Source organism: Sus scrofa, chromosome 13, assembly GCF_054392235.1.
Source record: "Sus scrofa isolate SSC_HxYL_T2T_F1_AM1 chromosome 13, Sscrofa_HxYL_maternal_Yorkshire_Landrace_v2.0, whole genome shotgun sequence".
NCBI classification, from domain to species: Eukaryota; Metazoa; Chordata; class Mammalia; order Artiodactyla; family Suidae; genus Sus; species Sus scrofa.
This window is the reverse complement of record NC_139395.1, coordinates 97,293,777-97,315,063: the sequence shown is the minus strand read 5'-3', so window position 1 is coordinate 97,315,063 and position 21,287 is coordinate 97,293,777. Positions and strand designations below refer to the sequence as shown.

At 40.7% G+C, this 21,287-nt stretch overlaps 1 protein-coding gene and 1 long non-coding RNA gene across 5 annotated transcripts in view; one reads left to right on the top strand and one right to left on the bottom strand.

The window, feature by feature from the left end:
- LOC102160777 (uncharacterized) overlaps positions 1–21,287 on the top strand; it is a 106,276-nt gene that overhangs the window by 879 nt on the left and 84,110 nt on the right. The gene's annotated exons all lie outside the window — the stretch shown is intronic.
- LRRC78 (leucine rich repeat containing 78) overlaps positions 3,700–21,287 on the bottom strand; it is a 58,203-nt gene continuing 40,615 nt past the window's right edge. Inside the window, exons 8-11 of one of the 2 annotated variants that reach the window (XM_021069546.2) lie at positions 19,120–19,252; positions 12,410–12,516; positions 4,402–4,514; positions 3,700–3,956 (exon numbers count right to left, since the gene is read on the bottom strand). In XM_021069546.2, coding sequence (XP_020925205.1) covers positions 3,945–3,956; positions 4,402–4,514; positions 12,410–12,516; positions 19,120–19,252 — 365 coding nt within the window. In that variant the 3' untranslated portion in view covers positions 3,700–3,944. Of the gene's footprint in view, positions 3,957–4,377; positions 4,515–12,409; positions 12,517–19,119; positions 19,253–21,287 lie in introns of both variants that reach the window. The other variant, XM_084989919.1, reaches the window with a different exon arrangement.

Sequence of the window (21,287 nt, the reverse complement as noted above, 5' to 3'; positions counted from 1 at the left end):
TAAGATAAAGACACACCATTATTCCCTAAAGGTAACTGTTTTGAATCCAGGGTTCTTCTGCATCTAGCCCGGGGTCATATTATTATGTTTTCCCAAGCAAAGCAGATAACATCTCTATTTAAATAAGAAAGCTGTGGTATGGAGAGCCCACGAAGATGCCTGATCACCACTACCACCTAGTGGTGGACACCTGCTGTGTCGGGTTTGGAATTCAGAGCCTCCCACCTTTTCCTACTGGGCCTCATCCCCTCCTCTCCTGATGTCTGGATGGGGGCTAGAAGCTCCAGAAATCTGGCGGAGGAGGCAAGGAAGCATATATGTGTGAAAATATAAATGTGGATACATTTGGGTCACATTTGGCTAGATGCTGATGGAAGAGGTGACGTTTGAACTGGGGGAAGATGGGAGGCATCGGAGGCCCGGAAGTGGGTGGAGAAAGCAAACCTCTGCAAGGCTGTCAGGTTGAACAGAGCAGTAGTAGTGGTGGCAGATGTAAAGTTGACCCCACTAAGTTTATGAGCCAGACAAAAATGCCTGTAAACAAACCCAGATGAACCATAAAGGACACACATTTTACTCACATTAAGCTACCACACATCTGACTAGAGATGCTATAAATGCCAGATAGTTAATTTAAAAAAGAAGGCTAGAACCAGATGAGGATAAAATGCCCCCAGTTGGGGGGAACTGGGCAGTTTGAAAGAGAAAAGGAGGGAACTCAGATGAAAGGCTAGAGGATGATTAAGAATGAGAAATGGTAGGAGTTCCCTCTCATGGCTCAGTGGATTAAGGACCTGGCATTGTCACTGCTCTGGCTCAGGTTACAGCTGTAGTATGTTCAATCCCTGTCCCTTCTGCATGCCCTGGGTGTGGCCAAAAAAGAAGGGGACAAGGAATGGTACATGCTTATGCCTCATCTGAACCTCTTCACTCTGTTCCTGGCTTATTGTGTCCTGACTTCTTGTCTGGCCTCCCCATTCAATCTAAAGTGCCTGTTTAATCTGCTTAGATCCCCCTTTCCACCTGACACTAGCCTGCTCAAAATGTTCCATGGCTCTCCATTATCATCAGAACAAAATCTAAATGTCCCAGCTGGTCCTTTAAATCCTGCCACAGTATGGCCCCAACCTACCTTTCTAATGTTATCTCCAAGCACTCCTCTCTGAGACCCTCATCAGATTAGTTGATTCAGCCATCCAAAGACACCTTAGACTCTTCTCTTCCCCCGACTCCATTTAACATCTCTGGAAGTGGTCAGAACCTCCCTCTGTCTGCTCTAACTACATTGCGTTTGCTGTGAGGAAAACTAATTTTCGTGTCCTTACTGACCACTCTTTGCTACTATTTATGCATTCCTCCCAGAAAAATCATAGCGCTTATTGTGTTTCTTCCACTCTTTTGGCACTAGGTCACATAACAACCAAACAGTGCTGTTACTGATGATTATCAAACAATTTTGAGTTTTTACAAATTGATAGCTCATAAGTGATAAGACCTTTAAAATAGGAAAATGAGTATTCAGTGGGAAAAAAAGCAAGCACTGTCAATAGAGTCTCCAGAAATTGCTCTGTATGTACTAACAAACACAGAGCACATCAACTCACTTGAATTTTTAAAATTGTGGTAAAAATACACATAACATAAAATTTACCATCCTAACAATTTTAAAGTGTAGAATTCAGTAGTATCAAGCACATTCACATTGTTATCAACCAATTTCCAGAGCTTTTTCACCTTCCAAAACTGGAAGTATACCCATTAAACAACTCTCCATCTCCCTCTTCTCCCTCCAGCCACCATGCTCCTTTCTGTTTCTGAGTTTGACTACTCTAAATATCTCATATAATTGGAATTGTACAATATCTGTCTTTTTTGTGACTGGTTTACTTCACATAGCATAAAGTCCTCCAGGTTCTTTCATGCTGTATGTAGCATGTGTCAGAATTTCCTTACTTTTTAAGGCTAAGTGATATTCTTTTGTGTGTGTGTGTGTGTTCATTCATCGATAGATCCATAGGTTGCCTCCACCATTTGATTATTATAAATAACGCTTTTATGAACATGGGTGTACAATTATCTCTTCATGATCCTGCTTTCAATTCTTTCTGATATAAACCCAGAAGTGAAATTGCTGATTCATGTTGTATCAATTCATTTTTAATTTTTTTTTTTTTTTTTGTCTTTTTGCCTTTTCTAGGGCCGCTCCAGCGGCATGTGGAGGTTCCCAGGCTAGGGGTCTAATAGGAGCTGCGGCCGCTGGCCTATGCCAGAGCCACAGCAATGTGGGATCCGAGCCGAGTCTGTGACCTACACCACAGCTCACGGCAACGCCAGATCCTTAACCCACTGGGCGAGGGCAGGGATAGAACCCTCAACCTCATGGTTCCTAGTCGGATTCATTAACCACTGCGCTACAATGGGAACTCCCTTAGTTCATTTTTAATATGAAAAATTCACATATACTCTTATCTGGGCTTTTCTTTATCTTTAATAGTATGACTAGGACATCTCTCCATATAAGCACTTCCATATCCACATTATTCTTCCTAATGGCTGTGTGGTAGTTTTCCACCATGTGTATTTCCTGTGGTTTATGTCCTGGAGAACCCTTTGAGACATGTAGCTGTTTCCACTGTGCAATGAACAATGCTGCAGTGAACATCTTTATACACATTTCTTTGCATATGTGTGAGGTATATCTGTAAAATAAATTTCTAGAAGTAGAATGTTTGAGTCAAGGCTATGTATTTTTCATTTTGATAGACATTGCCAAAAGACCCCTAAATAAGCACACGGATTTTACACTTCTACCCAGTGGATGTCAGTGGGAAATCTTTAAAAAAGTTTGTTTTGTTTTGGTTTTTGAGCAAGAACAATTTCTCAGGAGGGCTCACACATTGGATATATAAGTTCTGGAGACTTGTTAAATTGATGTCACTACTCTGTAGGCTTCCTTACCCTAAGGATTTATACTATTTCAACTCATGCTCTAATGTTTTTTACTTTTAATGTATGAGGATCTTATCTTCCTTGTTAGATGCTAATCTGCAAGAGTGGACACAATTTTCTGTACCCAACCTCACCTCCTCAGTTAGTTGGGTTCCACTAACTTCCTAGCACTTGTTACATTTTATATGTTGGATGAATGACAGGGTTTGTTTTTATAACTTCAAAATGAAGTCTTAAGTCCTCAGCCACCAGAACTGCTGCAGTGACAATGCCAGATCTTTAACCTGCTCTACCACAAGGGAACTCTGATAGGTACCATTCTTATCTGTATCTTACAGAGGAGAAGTTTAGGTACCTGGAGGTTAACTGACTTGCTCAAGGTCACCCGGAAAGCAGCAGGATTCCACAGAGAATTCTGGTTCATCTAATTGCCTAGCCCATGCTTTTTATCCCTGTACTGTATACAATTTACCTAATTCAATTTATCATCTATGCATTGATCAGGATACTGCTTCCATTTCCTTTGGAGCTATTGAAATCTTACAGAGTGTGGAGGGTAGAGTGATCAGAATTTTCCTCATTTGGGGAAGATCCCCATTGTTAGGGTTGTTGCCTTTTAGAAAGTGGTTATTTTCCCCCAAAATCCCTATTTTTCCCAACCATAGATATATTTATGAAAGACAAGTCTTTCTTTCTTAAAGATCATGACTTCCTTCAAACTATAAATTTCACACGCACAAGAGAACAAGCTTCAGAGAAGAATCCCACTTATTTTTACCAAGGCTTATTTATAAAGTCAACATTTTAGAAAATGACAAGCATGGTAGGACTAACACTACTTTGAACTTTCATTAAGGAGTCTTATCAAATCTTACAACTTGAAAGGGGCTTGGTTATAGTGAAAAATATTATTATAGAACAAACAATATCTTTCCAGGCATGTGTGGTAGGTCATGGAAATAGATAAAATCCATATGGCTATATGGCATCCATATTCAGTTTCTAGCCTGTGAAAAAATGAACAAGAGATAATAAATAGAAAAAAATGAAAAAGGAAGTTCAACTACATAGAGAGTAAGCACATGTAAATCATTACCCCTTAAGATGTAGAACAGCTTCATAAAGAGCTTAGGTAAATTCATTGTTTTAGATCCACAAATAGGCTAATTGGAGCCAGGATTTTGTGTGTATGTTGTGGTTTGAAGAGAAGAGGTAGAGTTTGCACTATTCTTTGAGAGAACTATGTTATTCTGTTACCGCTCGTCCCTTGGTCATCATCCATCAGTGTGGAATGATGCTTTAGGGGAGTGTTACCTAGAACCCAAATGTTCCTGATTTGATCAAGTGCAAAATGTGCTACTCAGGGCACCATCTATCCTAGCAGAGTGCCCAGACTCCATAGAGCACCCCCTGGTGGCTTCTACTTACCAGCACAGATATCTGAGAGCATACCTTTTTCCTCTTTTTATGGGTAGTACTTGATTTCTTGCTATTTTCCCAAATAGACATGAAGGTATCTGAAGAGATCTGGGGGGTTACTGTAACTTTTAAAACTGGAAGTTTACCTGAGAAAGGGAGGAACATAAAAGTAAGTGGGTAGGGTATCTCATAATTCCACTTGATGGACGAGGTCTTAGCCGTCTGAGTGGGGCATTCTCCCACATTCTTGTTAACCAGGAAACTTTCCTTTCACCTAGTGCCCTTTCCTTATATCTTCTTCTTTTTTTTGGTCTGTTATCTTTTTAGGGCCACACCCGCGGCATTTGGAGGTTCCCAGGCTAGGGGTCAAATCAGAGCTACCAGCCTACACCACAGCCACAGCAATACTAGATCCTAGCTGCGTCTGTGACCTACACCACAGCTCATGGCAACGCTAGATCCTTAGCCCACTGAGCAAGGCCAGGGATCGAACCTGAGTCCTCATGGATACTAGTCAGGTTTGTTAACCACTGAGCCACCATGGGAATGCCTCCTTATATCTTCTTGATTTGAGTGTTTATAATAATTAGTTTCAGTGGTAATTTTTTTTTTGGCCTCTCACTTCTAAACTAGAATAACTTCTCATACTAGTCTTTTCTTTTCTATTTCTACTGTCATATCTTTTACTTGGATGATTACAGTAGCTTTTTAACTGGTCTTCTTAGTCTTAGAATTCGTCAGTTGCGAATCCATCCTGGACCCTGCTTCCAGATTAATTATTTGAAAGAAAAATTTTCGTCTTGGCATTCATCAACTCTAATGACATTATTAGCTCTCCATCTTTAGCAGACATCTCTTGTTTGAAACTTCCATTGTAGCTGCTTGCTGGAGCAGAACCTTGAATTTCTTTGGGGGTTCCATTCCCTGCCCTACAGGGCTGGGCATATAGCTCAGAGCTGGCCAGTTCATGCATTTCTTCTCCCTAGTTCAGTGCCTGGTCAACAGGTGTGTGTGTGTGACTCTTGAAAGTGAAAGTAAAGAGAAAGGCTCTTTCTTGTGATTAGACTGGCAGAATGTTAACTTCTGGCTAATGCTGCCCAGTTTGCCACTGTGTGGAAAGATCCTGCCTGAGAGTAAAGTCAACAAAGAATCAGAACTTCCAAGAGAAAAAACAACAACAACGACAACAACAACAACAACAACAACAACAAAACTTCCAAGTGATGGAGGTAGGTGGCATTACTTGAACCCCTACTCCAGTGAAACGGATAGGTAGAACCACCCCAGACTTTCAGTGATATGAGTCAATGAATTTTTCTTAGTATTAAAATCAATTTGAATTGGATTTGTATAACTTCAAACCAAAAATTCTCACTAATTTTCACATAAAGGCCTTTGATACTGTGATTTATAAGAAACATGTGGTTTTGTCATTGAGATGACCAAAAAGCATGAGAAATATATATTTCTTAAGGTATTTGTCCATGGTTCCTGGCTTATAGTTCCCCAAATCCTTGGACTTCCTGACAGATAAGAGCAATGGGAGTATCTTTTATTATATTTATTCTCAATAAATATAATTCCTGAAAATGCTTCAGAGCTATCAAGGTGAAATGAGTGTCTTGTTTTCTTAACAAGCCCCTTTTCGCTAAGACTGGGTTTATGTTAACGAGGTGACTTTGGGAAATCCCTTAAAGAGTGGAGCTGGTTGCCAAGGCAGCCAATCAGGAAGGAGGGTTGGAACTTTCAGTCCCACCCTGATTTCCAGGGAGGGGAGAGGACAGGGGCTGGAGGTTGAATCAGTCACCAGTGTCCAGCGATTTAATCAATCCTTCGTATGCAACAAAGCCTGCATAAAACCCAAAAGAATGAGGTTCGGAGAGCTTCCAGGTTGGGAAAACAGAATGCTTCCAGGTGTCACTGTGCTGGGCCCCAGACTCTGTAAGGACAGAAGCTCCTTTGTTTGGGCCCTCACCCTGTGTATCTTCATCTAGCCATTGATTCATATCCTTTAATATCCTTTGTAATATACCAACAATCCCATGAGTAAACTGGTTTCCTGAGTCCTATGAGCTGCTCTAGCAAATTAATCAAACCTGAGGAGGGGGGTGTGAGTGATTCTGATTTATAGTCAGTTGGTCAGAAGTACATGTAACAACCTGGATTCGAGCTGAGGTTGAAACGTGAGGATGGTGGTAAGGGTGTGGGATCAAACTGGGCTGGGCACAGTACAGAGTAGTGGAGGGTGAGGGACTTGGAGGAATAACAATATGGTTTATAATTTCAAGACTTAGAAAGGGCCAGAACTTGGGGGCCGAGGGTCTGGGTGGTACAGATGTGGCTGGAAGAGAAGCAAAGTCAGTATGGCAGCTGGATTTTTCCTCTGGTGAGCATTGCTTATTCATACTTGATGTGCTAAGGGATCCTTCCATCCCACGGCTCATCACGGAAAATCAAGGTGCATGTTAATGGGGTGGGGGTTTACTCTCCACAATGGGGTTGGTCCATGATACAATCTAAGGTAATCATCTTCCAGGGGCGTGCCAGGATCGGGAAGTTGTGTAGTAGCCCTTTGTGTTTCCTCGGTCTGCTTTTGGACCTGGTATGTATCTTCCATGTTTCCTTCTAGAGCAAGTTACACTGATGCAGGTCTGCTAGGTGACACAAGAGGTCATACCAAATACCTGATAAAGTCTCTGGTATCTCATTTGAGCCACTCTGGAGAGGTCACTGGCTTCAAGAGCCCTTGGCAAGGTCTAGGGAACAGAAGACTGACTGGCCCATAATAGCAATCTAAAAGAGTTTGAGGCAAAGACAGCCAGTTCACTGCCTGGTATCTTTTCTGTTTTTCTTTGCTCAAAGAACTCAGATTATTTTTTTTTAGGGCAGCAGTGTGCCCAGCTAAAAGAACTATTGTTCCAGTCTTCCTTGGCATTAGGGGTGTGCATTTGACACACTCCAGACCAACTAGACATAAGTAGAACTATGCTGGGCATTTCTGAGATTTTTCTCATACAGGTACCAGCACTTTCTTCTTGTCCCTTCCTTCTCTTTCTTCTGAAGTGGGATGGAAATAGGAGGCTACAGGCAAAGCAGCCTCTTTGCAATCATGAGGATAAAAGCCACTTGCTAAGATTGATGGTAGAGCGAGAGGAAACCTGGGACATGGACAACATGGTGGAGTGTCTATTACCTGCCCAGTCTTCTTCTACCTGCTTAAGCCACTGTAGCTTGTTCTGTTACATGAAGCCAAACACCATCTCTAACTGATGCAGAATTTAATAACAAATAGGTATAAATCATTTAAAAGAAACAGAGCTCATAGTTGTGTGTGTGTGTGTTTGAAGAGGATAGGTCCATAGTAGAGGAGGATGAGGTTTTCAAAAGAAAACAAAGTCTAAATTCGTGACTTCTGAGAAGGTCAGGAGAGAGTGCAGGATGCGTGTGTGCCTCAGGCTGTGATGAGTATTAGGGACTGGAGACCACTTAAAAAGGAGCCAACTGTGTGGTCTAGGGGCTATCCTAAGGCCTCAGAGGATTTGTGTGGCACCCCAAACTCACAAAAGACTGTCATGTTCCCTAAACAACATATTTTCCATCATCTTCACTTCATTTTCTTATAAAGTTGTACTCATTCTTCAACTTTAGTATTAGATAGGAGTTCCCATTGTGGCTCAGTGGTTAACGAATCCGACTAGGAGCCATGAGGTTGAGGGTTCTATCCCTGGCCTTGCTCAGTGGGTTGGGGATCCGGCGTTGCCGTGAGCTGTGGTGTAGGTTACAGATTCGGCTTGGGTCCAGCGTTGCTGTGGCTCTGGCGTAGGCTGGCAGCTGCAGCTCCGATTCGACCCCTAGCCTGGGAACCTCCACATGCCACAGGAGCGGCCCTAGAAAAGGCAAAAAGACAAAAAAAAAAAAAAAAAAAAAAAAGGTTGTATTAGATATTGAGATGGAGTTTTATAATAATGAATGGCATGGCGAGAAAGCTATACACTTTTCAGTTATCTAGAAAGAGAAAAGTCTGAAGGTCCTTCTAATTCCCAGTCATTTATGTGATTTTTTAAAAAAATATGTATTGGAGTTCCCGTCGTGGCGCAGTGGTTAACGAATCCGACTAGGAACCATGAGGTTGCGGGTTCGATCCCTGCCCTTGCTCAGTGGGTTGGGGATCCAGCGTTGCCGTGAGCTGTGGTGTAGGCTGCAGACGTGGCTCGGATCCCGCGTTGCTGTGGCTCTGGTGTAGGCTGGCAGCTACGGCTCCGATTAGACCCCTAGCCTGGGAACCTCCATATGCCACTGGAGCGGCCCAAGAAACGGCAAAAAGACCAAAAAAAAAAAAAATGTATTGTTAGGATCTCCCCTTTATCCCTAATGTTCTGAAACTTGCCGTGATGACATACTGTTTATTATGCACTGTGCTGAGGACTCAGTGGGCTCTTTCATTGTGTAGATTTAGATCCCTTAGTTTTAGGAAAATGCTTGATTTATTCCTTTGACAATTTCCTCTCTCCACTTTGTTCTCTTTCTGAAACTGAGTTTGATGCTAGTGCTCTTAGACTGAACCTGTCTGTTATATTTTCTCACCGATTTTTTATCTCCCTACCTTCTGTTCTACTTTTTGAAGAGTTTTTCTTGAATTCATCTTTTGACATTAATTTTGGAAGTTTTATTTTGGCTATCATTTTTACTTCCTTGTTTTACAGATGCATTATCTTGTGTTTCACTGAGGGCGTTAAAACTAATTTCCTTTTAACATTTTCTGCTTTATCTCTGTGTCTTCTGGGTTCCTTTTTTCTCCCTCCTTGTTTCAGGCATGGTTTGCTGTATAGGAGAATTGCCTCATGTGTCTGAGATTCTCAGATTTCTCTTCACAGTGAAGCATAAGACATCCAAAGGCTGATGAGAAGCTCCTGGGTATGTGCAGGGCTTGCTTACCTGCTAGGCTTCTTTGAATGGTAAGAGAGTGGCCAGCTGTCAGCATCTGGAATCCCTTTCTCTGTGGCTATTAATTTTCTTAAAGGACACCCTAGTCTTCTACATAGCTGTCAGCCTTCTGGAATCAAGGCAGATAAAGAAGGCTCGGGTGATCAGAAAGGCGGTAAAAGCTGAATCCCAAGTCTCTAGTGTGTAGAATTTTCCTTAATCTTCCTCTTTCCAGCTTCTCATCTCATCCTCATTCCTGGGTGTCCTCGGTCTGCTGAAAGTCTGTTTAATTTTTATAGAGAAAACTCCCTAACTGGTCTCCCTGCTCTGTCCTTGCCTCCCCTCCAATCTATTTTCAACATAGAACTGGAGTGATCCTGTTAAAATGTGGGTCAGATCAGGTCACTCCTCTGCTTAAAATTCTCAAATCTTTCCATCTCAGTAAAGTTGAAAACTCAAGTCCTTATAATTGTCTAGAAGGCCCCTTGCCCTCCATGTTTACTTCTTGGAATTTTTGTCCTATTCCTTTCTCATTCTCTCTGATTGCATGGCAGTCACATTGGCTGCCTTACTGGCACTAGAACACACCAGATAGGCTCCTGCCTCAAGGCCTTTGCACTTGCTATTCCATTTGCCTGGAATGTGCGGCTCCCAGCTTTCTACATGGCTTGTTCCCTCCCTCCTTCCCAGCTTTACTCAAATGTCCCTTAGTACAGCTTTCCTGGGTGGCACTAACTGAAATTGCAGCCCTCATGCACCAACGTGCACACTCAATCTCCTGTTCTTGCTTTATTTTTCCCTTAAATATAATCCCCATCTGATATACAATAGTCTGCATTTTACTTCTTTTTGAAATTGTTGTTGTTGTTTACTGTCTCATTCACCACTAGGAAGTTAAGCCCAATCAAGGTAGGTATTCTCTTCTTTGCTCAACTCCCAGCTTCTCGAACAGGGCCTGGCATACAATAGGCATTTAATAAATGTTTATGAAAGAAATAAATATAAATAAATGAAGTCACCCCGAAGTAGTTCATTACAAAAAATTACGCAAAAAACGACCCTGTAAGATGTGGATAGCAGTTTGTCCTTGTGTTAAATTTCTTTTTTAAAAAAGTGAGGTTTCTGTTGTTTCTGAGGAAGCTTTCATTGTGTATGTTGTATTAGTAAAGATAGGTCATTAAGAACTCTTTGGCAGGCAAATGCATAACCTTAGGCTATTAATTTAGATTTCGTGAGGTGGGAGGGGAGGTAGAATTAGAATTAGAAATTAGCTTGTTAACTTGCTAACGACAATACAGAAGCAATCAGAAGAAAATTAGTTCTATAATCAGTGATAGTACTAACTGCTTTTAATGTTTAAAATGGTGCCATTAGGGCTAAATGGCCAGATAGTTTTCCTACAGAATCCAACCCGGTAACCCTGTTTTGAAGAATCTTGGTGTTCAAACCAGCAATCTGATTGAACTGCTCCATAAGAAATATCTCACTGTAATTTTGGTTCAAAATATGGATGCATTAAAGCTACTTACATACTACCACATTTGGGAAGTATTTCTTGAACTAGAAATTACTTTTTAATGCTTTTTAAACGAGTATTTTCAGGTGGGTATTTCATGATCATCTTCCCATTTATGCAACTAGAACTATTTACTAAGCAATGTCTTGCAACTCCAAATATATGCTTAGTAGTAATCATTTTCCATCAAACCATCTGAGGCTGCCCATTATTAGCACCCACTACAGAAATGGTCAGTGGACTGCCTGCTGCCTTATGATGTCTTCTGGTGTAGTGTGTTATGAAAACGTTACTACAGTGCCAAGAAAAAACAAAGTCATTAACCTGCCTTCAGTTTATTGAGCCTTAAGTTAAATTTGAATTAATTTTAACAGAATAATTCTGTTGAATTTAAATTCAACTCAAATGGACTAGGAAGTAGATGTTCTGTTTCCCTAAAATGAAGGGAGAATTTAAAAATCTTGGAATCATTTGATTGGCTGTTAAGAAATGGCAATACAGTAGTTTTAGTTTAAAAATGGCAATGAAGGAGTTTCCATCATGGTGCAGGGGAAACGAATCCGAGTAGGAACCATGAGGTTGTGGGTTTGATCCCTGGCCTCGATCAGTGGGTTAAGGATCCAGTGTTGCCGGCTGTGGCGTAGGCCAGAAGTTGTAGCTCCGATTCGACCCCTAGCCTGGGAACCTCCATATGCTGTGGGTATGGCCCTAAAAAGCAAAAAAAAAAAAAAAAAAAAAAAAAAAAAAGCAGTAGATAGTAGTATTATAATTCTCTCTAAAACTATCAGTGTTAAAAATTGCCATCTTAAATTGTCATGTCTCCAAGACTGTTTTATTGTAGAAATGATAAAAAAAAAACTGGTTGTTTATATCACTTAATTCTTTCCACATAACCTACCAGATTGTGCACCAAGATTTCTCCCTGTTTTGTTAACGCTGAATTTGGATTTTCAAATGTATTTATGATGCCTTTCATTGAGATTTATTTAAAATGACATTTCCTCATCACTCTGTCAGCAGTAGGAGTGGCTGTCATTAATTCTGGCCATGCATATTGTGAAGGAGAGGACAGGCGTGGCCAATACTAAACAGCTTGTTCCATATGTGATTCTCTTATTTTCAAAGGATTACATGATCATAAAATACCGTTAATGCTCTCTCTATGCCAGTTACACTTTAACCATTCTTTGATGATATAGGAAGCACATCAGAATTTTATGAGGGCTGTTACTTGAGTTTTCCAGTTGATACCTGGAGAAATCTTTGCAGGTTGGGTTGCGGAGAAGAATAGAGAATGAGAGTTCCTCAGAGAGTAGGTGAGGATGAGAGACAAGGAAGAAGAGAACAATAAAGAAAATTTCACTTTAACAGCATTCATTACTTAAAGACTACATTTGTCATCGAAGAGCTCTTGAACTTTGTGCAAATCATAGGACAAACTGACACAGTCGTGGCCAGCCTGTGTCAGTGCTCCTGGTCACCATTTAGCTCAGGCCAGTTATTTTAGGGAAAAAGTGGAGCAAGTTGTGACTAGTGCATGCAGCCTTTAGGAAAGAGCGGCTGTGGACAGATGGAGGGAAACAGAAACTGAAAACACCCTACCTGTCTTTCTGGCTCTCAGTGCTTCAAGAATGTCAGCAGCAGCCATTTCTCCCAGGACATTGTTTCCAAGGTCAATCTCCCTTAAATGGGCAGAGTATTTGATCAGGCTGACCAGAGAAAATGACAGAACAAAAGCGGTGTTGTGCCAAGTGTGGTTACTCACAGAAACTCAATCCAGTTATTGTGGTGTATGCGCTGTTGTTTTAGGTCCTCTCCACCCTTTCCACCTCCCTTCTAGAGATGAGGCACTGACCCAATTTGAAACTGGAGACATCTTGAGTCCAGTTTTTTTTTTCTCCCTCCAATTTAATCTCTCTGGTTTGGATGCCTCTTCTAAGTAAGTAGATAGGATAAAGATTTTTAGTTCCCTTAAATCTTCCATTCACTTATTTACTCAAAATATATGCTGTGTCATTGTGTAGCTTCTTGGTCTTTCAGATTTTACACACCAGTGAAATGTCAAATAACTTGAGGAGACAGCCAAAGGTCAGTTTGGTAATATTTAGTGTGTCAAATAAATAACTTACCTAGAAATACTATAAAAGAACATATTTTTATATAAATTTAAGAAGAGCACTGTCTCAAAATAAAGGACAGCCTTTTAAATCAAGTAAGTTTAGCTTTATGAAAAATGAAGAAATGTCTTTATTTTTCTAATCTCTTTGAGAATTACTTAAACTCATTCATTCATGTCCTGGCCTTGGCCTGCCATCTGAACTTTGGGAATCTCTGGCATTGTGAGTGGATATGGCATTTGGGCAAAGGCCTGGGTTCCTGGTCAGTTTCTACCTTTTGCTAACTCTGCGATCGTGGACAGGCCATGTGCCTTCTTGGATCTTACCTTTCTCATCTGTAAATTTGATCTCAAAAGGGCGATTCTGCCTATTTCATAAGGCTGCAGTAAAATAGAATGAGGCAGTTTCTATGAAAGCATCTTGCAAAGTGCAATACCAATGATGCTATTAATACTGAATGCATACTAACTAAATACATATTAAGTACCTAACATTGCAGGGATTAAAAGGAATTTAGCACATGTCTTCTGCTCTGAAAGAAATTATCAGATGACTATAAATAAATCAATTTTGAACCCTTTACCATATGGGGATATGAAATATCAGTTAAGGCCGTAGTGAATACAAGGCTATTTTCTTGCTCCCTGTACACATTTTCTATTGATTCAGAAGCCAGAATTCAAGGCCGAGGCTGAAGAGTCCTGCCAGACTTTGCCTCTTGAAGGTCTTGCTCCCAAGGAAACTAATCAGCACCTGACAGTCTTTGGCTTTCTGAACTGCCTAACTGTAGAGTTCCTTCAGACAAGATGTAGGAGAGCAGAGATGCTTCAAGGAGGAAGCAGGGAGAGGGGACATACAGAAGGATAGTGGAGAGTATTGAAGACAGACTTCACAACTCAACAATTCTACATCTAGATCTGATTCCAGAGGCCATGGATTTAACCACTACACTTCACAGGCCTCACAAAAGCTGTGATTTTATGGAGCATTTACTATGCACCAGATGTTAGCATGGCCACCCACATGCTTAAGCACTTATGGCTGGTACAAAGGGGACTTCCAAGGGTAGGAGTGGAACTGAAATTCAGCCAAGCTCTGAAGCACAGACCTGGAAGGGGTAACTTCCTTTGACTCATTGGTGGGGGTAGAACCTTTTAATTCATCTGCCCAAAGGAGCTCTTTTTCTAATTTGTGTAAAGTTGCTAGCTGGAGCCTCAGGCACTATATTTAGCACCTAACATATATGATCTCATTTACCCTATAACAATCTCTTGAGTTAGACACTGTTATTATCCACATTTTCGCAAATGAGGAACTGAGATACAGAGAAGTTATTTAACCTGCCTAAGATTAAATCCAGCAGGATAGGAACTCAGGCAGTCTGTTTGAAACTAACCGTGAAGCATGATTTGAGTATACCAAGAAAATGTTTTTTTCAGTAGTTTTCAATATTCACACTTTAAAAAAGAGAACAAAAATATTTAAGTATTTACCATCAGAATTAAACAAACACAGGAAAGGAATTCCTGGCACTGATGCACCTTGTTAGTGGTATTTATGTCCCTGTCACACAGAGCTAGCAGTTGTGCAGGGCTCCATGCTCAGAGGGCTCCTCACTTGGTTTAATGTTATTATCATCTTGAAATTCTTTTTTTTTTTTTTTTGTCTTTTTGCCTTTTCTAGGGCCGCTCCCACGGCATATGGAGGTTCCCAGGCTAGGGGTCCAGTCGGAGCTGTAGGCGCCACCCTACGCCAGAGCCACAGCAACGCGGGATCCGAGCCACGTCTGCGACCTACACCACAGCTCAGGGCAACGCTGGATCCTTAACCCACTGAGCAAGGGCAGGGATCGAACCCGCAACCTCATGGTTCCTAATTGGATTCCTTAACCACTGCGCCATGACAGGAATTCCTCATCTTGAAATTCTTAATAATATTTGAACAAGGGCCCATGAGTTTCCATTTGCATTGGGTTCCTACAAATTCTGTAGCTAGTCATATACAGTGTGGTCAGAGCAAACGCAAAATCTGACTAATGGTCAGCTTTAAGTAACTGTACTGTACTGTCAGTCTATTGGATGAATCCTGGTCAGAGGGAGGCCTGACTCATAAAAGGGGAACCAGCAGGGTTCCTGCACCTAAACTTACATTTGGTTTTTGCCTTAAACTCAAAGAAGTCATTGATATTGTCTTTAGGGGTAGACTTAAGCAGCAAACCTAGATAAAGCCTCATCACAGTGCAAAAGCTGGTCTATGGGCCAGCTGATCTGAAGGTGAGGCTAGATCCATGTGGTCCTGAGAGTGAATAGGGCCAGTGGGCAGGCAGATGGTTAGTGACCATAATCTCCATCATCAAATCTTCCCTAAGATAAATACATATGCATAAGCCATCCCATGTAAATATTCAATTAAGCAGACTTCTGGAGCTGACTTCGCTAGCAGGCCCCATGATAAGTTCCTTGCCTTCCTATCCATCCACTGAGCGCTTCCTTTGTAGATACTCAGGACCCTCAATGATAAAGGTGAGGAGCCATAAATCTGTCCCTCTAAGTACTTCTGGAGTCTGTTCAGTCATCCTCCAACTTGCTCTACAGCTGGCCCAGAACTGGGCCTGCCCAGGTAGGTGTGGAGGGTTGTGAAGATGGTGCGTCTACTTCTAGGGCACCAGGTTGTCAGCACTGTAGAGAGGTGCAGAAGGAAAATGGGTGTTGGATCTGCAAAAATGGAAATGAGGAGTTCTTGTCGTGGCTCAGTGGTTAACGAACCTGACTGGCATCTGTGAGGACGCAGGTTTGATCCCTGGCCCCATGCCCTGAGCTGTGGTGTAGATCGCAGATGTGGCTTGGATCCTTTGTTGCTATGGCCCTGGCGTAGTCTGGCGTCCACAGCTCTTATTGGACCCCTAGCCTAGGAACCTCCATATGCCCATGGGTGTGGCCCTAAAAAGACAAAAAGACAAAAAAAAAAAAAAAAGTGGAAATGAGGAGGGGAGCTATCCTTGAGGTGATCGTGCAGCTCACTTCAAAAGTCACATCAGAAAGTCATCCTTTGGAGGTCCCATCATGGGTCAGTGGTTAACAAATCTGATTAGGAATGATGAGGTTGTGGGTTCAACCCCTGGCCTTGCTCAGAGGGTTGGGGATCTGGCGTTGCTGTGAGCTGAGGTGTAGGTCGCGGACGCAGTTCAGATCCTGCGTTGCTGTTGCTGTGGTGTGGGCCTGTGGCAGCTACAGCTCTGATTGGACCCCTGTCTGGGAACCTCCATGTGCCGTGGGAGCAGCCCTAGAAAGGGCAAAAAGACAAAAAACAAACAAACAAACAAAAGTCATCCATTGCCTATGAGATACGGTGAGGTTGAAAAGGTCCAGAATAGATGAATGATACAGAGACCATGGATGTTAAATTTGGACTAAGCTGACTTTATGAATTTACATTGTAGGTCACTAGAGTAGTAAAGGGCAAGTCTTAAAAGCGGCTAGAGAAAAAAAGACAAACTGTGTTCAAAAGAACAAGGATAAAAGTGACAGCAGACGTCAGAAACAACACAAGCAGAAGACAGTGGAGCAACATCTTGAAAGTATTAACTGTCAACCAATAATTCTATATCCAGAAAAAAAGACTTTAAAAATGAAGGCAAAAAAGACTTTTAAACATACTAAAGCTCAGAGAGTTCATTACCAATAGGTAAGGACTATTAAAAATGTTTAAGGTCCTTCAAATAAAAGATAAAAGGAAAATGATACTAGGTAGAAATTTGGATATATCCAAAGGATTCAAGAATGATAGAAATAGTAAATATGTGAATAAGTATAAAAGACTTTCCCCTCTTATTTTTTTTTTTTTTCTGGCCGTACTTGTGGTATATAGAAGTTGAAGGCCAAGGATCGAATTGGTCCACAGCTGCAACTTATGCCATAGCTGCAGCAATGCCAGATCTTTAACCTACTGCACCAGGCCAGGGATTGAATCCACACTGCCTCACAGACAATGCTGGATTCTTAACAGACTGGTATCCATGGTGCAGCAGGAGCTCCCTTTCCCCTCTAATTTTTAAAAAAATAATTAACTGCTTAAAACAAACACAATACTGTATTCTGGCATTTATAACACTTGTGAAAATAAAATATGTGACAACAATTGAACAAAAGTTGGAGGGAATGGAAACACATTGTTAAAAGATTTTTTAAAATCCCCCTATGGCTTTGCCTACGGCATATAGAAGTTCCCAGGCCAGGGAGTGAATCCAGGCTGCACTTGCAACCTGCACTGCAGCTGCAGCAATGCTGGACTCTTTTAACCCACTGCACCAGGCCAGGGATTGAACGTGCACCTCTGCCATGACTCGAGCCATTGCAGTTGGATTATTAACCCACTGTGCCATGGCAGGAACTTGTAAGATTCTTATACAATAAGTGAAATAGTATATTATTTGAAGATAAATTGTAATGTTGAAACAAATAGTGTAAACACTAGAGCAACCACGAAAAAAAAAAGACTAAGAAATATAGTTAGTGAAACTATAAAAGAGATAAAAATGGAATTATAAACATTACTCAATCCAAAAATAAGCAGAAAAATAGTTAAATGGAACAAATAGATGAAACAAATAGAAAACAAATGGTGTGATGGTAGATTAAAAACCCAAACAGGAGTTCCCACTGTGGCGTAGTGGGTTAAGAATCTGACTGCAGTGGCTTGGGTTGCTATAGAGATGTGGGTTCAGTCTCTCGCCCAGCACAGTGAGTTAAAGGATCCAGCATTGCCAAAGGGTCACAGATGTGGCTCAGATTCAATCTCTGGCTCAAGACCCTCCATGTGCTGTGGGCATGACCAGTAAAATAAATAAAATAAAAACGCAGTCATGTTGATAATCATATTAAATGTAATGGTCTAAACAACAATTAAAAGACATGAATTGTCAAAATGGATATTTAAAAAAAGATCTCAAGTACATGCTGTCTACAGGAAACCCAGTTTGGATATAAAAACAGATTGAAAAAAGGATAGAGGAGTTCCCCTCATGGTTCAGTGGCTAATGAATCCAACTAGTATCCATGAGGACGTGGGTTCAGTTCCTGGCCTTGCTCAGTGGGTTAAGGATCCTGTGTCGCCATGAGCTATGGTGTAGGTCACAGATGCGACTTGAATATTGTGTTGCTGTGGCTGTGGCATAGGCCAGCAGCCACTCCGATTCGAGCCCTAGCCAGGAAACTCCATATGCTGTGGGTGCAGCCCTAAAAAGACAAAAGACAAAAAAAAGAAAAAGAAAAAGAAAAAAGAATAGAGACAGATATAACATGCTAATATTAATCAAAAGAAGATTGGAGTGGCTGTATTAGATGCTGGCCTACAACACAGCTATAGCAATGCCACATCTGAATCACAGTTTATGCAATCCCAGATCCTTAACCCACTGAGCAAGGCCAGGGATTGAACCCACAACCTCATGGATTCTAGTAGGGTTCGTTAACCACTAAATCACGACAGGAACTCGAGGAATCTTTTTCTTTTAAAATAATAACCATCAACTAGCCTTCAAGCCTCAAATCTTGGCTATGTTCTGTTGACCTTGATTGCCCCAACAAGTACTGATATACTAAGACGGTATAGCTTAGAGCCAATCCAGGAAGCTTTCTTATAGTGCTGCAAATGGTCACTTGTGGATTGGCCCACTGGATGTGCATTCAGGAAAGTGGACAGGGAGATGTCCAAGGTTGTGAAGATAAATGTGGCAAGGAAATATTTTGTTTTCCAGAAGCTTTTGAGAATAACTCTTTTTCCCTAAGAAGGGGGAGACAACTAATCAAACACAAAAGACACTCTTGAGTAGGCTGCCTTTCTTTCTCAGATCACCTTGCTTACATTTTACATGATAGCTCAACCTTAGGAGAAAAAACTCTGGAAGTCATACCTCTTGCCTCTCCTTAGTTATCAACTTCTTAAAATGGCTCTTCTATTGAGGTCTTTGAGACCCCTTTGTGGGTTCACATACAACTGTCTGTCATGCCATTTTAATGATTTCAGGCCTTGTAGGTATCACGTACCAAGAGCAAGATGGGTCACTGCTTCCTTCTTAACTGAAAAATTTCACTTGGCACTGATAACAGGCTGCAGTTAAATCATTGTCCCCATGATTTAACCCACACACCTAGTTCTGGATGGTGAACAAATAAAGCCTCTCAATTTTCTACTCACCATGTTAAAATTTGAGTGAATTCCAGCAAGTTATTTTCTCCTTCTTTTCCTTTTCCATCTATGCCATTATCTGCCAAATACAACTTCACTAACCAAGGTCCAACTTCCGAATTTTTAAGTTTTTTCTTGATTCCTGACAAAAAATTAGAGTATTTTATTATTTTTAGACAATAGTTCCTCTGTTCCACCTGCTAAATTGTTTCTTTTTTTTTTTTAAGATTGCACTGATCTGACTAGTGCGAATAGATGCATTTTGTAGTATATCAAGGAAATACATATAATTTAAAAAAACTACTGAGCACATCCTTTATTCTTTACCATAGCAACCCTAACATTGATCTGTATGAAAGAAAATCTCATTTAACTTTTTTTCACTTTTTAAAAATTTTGTTGAAGTATAGTTGATTTATAATGTTGTGATAACTTCTGCTGCAAAGTGATTCAGTTAAACATACACACACATCCATTTTTCAGGTTCTTTTCCCATACAGATTATCACAGAATATTGGGTAGAGTTGTTGTGCTATAGAGCAAGTCCCCATGGGTCAATCATTCCATATAGCAAGTGTGCATATACCAGTCCCAAACCCCCAGCCTATCCCTTCCCCACACCCGTCCCCTTTGATAAGCATAAGTTTGTTTTCAAAGTCTATGAGTCTGTTTCTGTTCTGCAAATAAGTTCATTTTTATCCCTTTTTTATATTCCACATAGAAAGATATCATATGATGTTTGTCTTTCTCTGACTTACTTCACTGGTATGATCATCTCTAGGTCCATTTGTGTTGTTGTAAATGTCATTATTTCATTCTTTTCTATGGCTCAGTAATATTCCATTGTATATATTTATATCTTTATCCATTCCTCTGTCGATAGACATTTAGATTGCTTCCATGTCTTGGTTATTAGAAATAATACTGCATTGAACATTGGGGTGCATGTGTCCCAGGAGTGGGATTGCCGTATCACATGGTAGTTTCATTTTTAGTTTTTTGGGGAACCTCTGTACTGTTTTCCATAGTGATTGAATCAATTCCCCCCAACACTGTTAGGAGGGTTCCCTTTTTTCTGCATCCTTTCCAGCATTTATTATTTGTAGATTTTTAAAATTAAGGGTATTCTGGCTGGTGTAAAGTGGTACTTCATAGTAGTTTTGATTTGTACTTCTCAAATAATTACTGATGTTGAGCATCTTTTCATGTGTTTTTTGGCCATCTGTGTGTTTTTTTCAGAGAAGTATCTATTTAAATCTTCTGCCCATTTTTGATTGAGTTTTTTGTTGTTTTGATATTGAATTACATGAGCTGTTTGTATATTTTGGAGATTAACCCCTTTTGGTCGCTTTGGGAATATTTTCTCCCATTCTGTGGGTTCTCTTTTCCTTTTGTTTATGGTCTCCTATGCTGAATAAAAATTTTAAATTTAATTAGGTCCCATTTGTTTTTTTGTTTTTGTTTGTTTGTTTTGGTCTTTTTAGGGCTGCACCCAAGGCTTATGGAAATTCCCAGGCTAGGGGTCAAACTGGAGCTGTAGCTGCTAGCCACAGCCACAGCCACTGCAATGCAAGATCTGAGCGGAGTCTGCAACCTACACCACAGCTCACTGCAACGCCGGATCCTTAACCCATTGAATGAGGCCAGGGATTGAACCTGTATCCTCATGGGTACTAGTCAGGTTCATTACTGCTAAGCCACAGTGGGAACTCCCGTTTATTTTTGTTTTTATTTTCATTACTCTAGGAGGTGGATCTGAAAAGATACTGCTGTGGTTTATGTCAGAGAGTGTTTTGCCTATGTTTTCCTCTAAGAGTATTATAATATCTGTTCTTATATTTAAGTCGTTAATCCATTTTAAGTTTATTTTTGTGTTTGGTGTTAGAAAGTGTTCTAATTTCATTCTTTTACATGTAATTGTCCAGTTTTGCCAGCACCACTATTAAAGAGACTATATTTTCCCCATTGTATATTCTTACCTCCTTTGTTGTAGATTAGTTACCATAGGTGTGTGGGTTTATTTCTGGATTTTTTATGCTGTTCCATTGATCTATATTTCTGTTTTTGTGCCAGTACCATACCATTTTGTTGACTGTAGCTTTGTAGTCTAGTCTGAAGCCAGGAGCCTGATTCCTCCAGTTCCCTTTTTCTTTTTCAGGATTGATTTGGCTATTTGG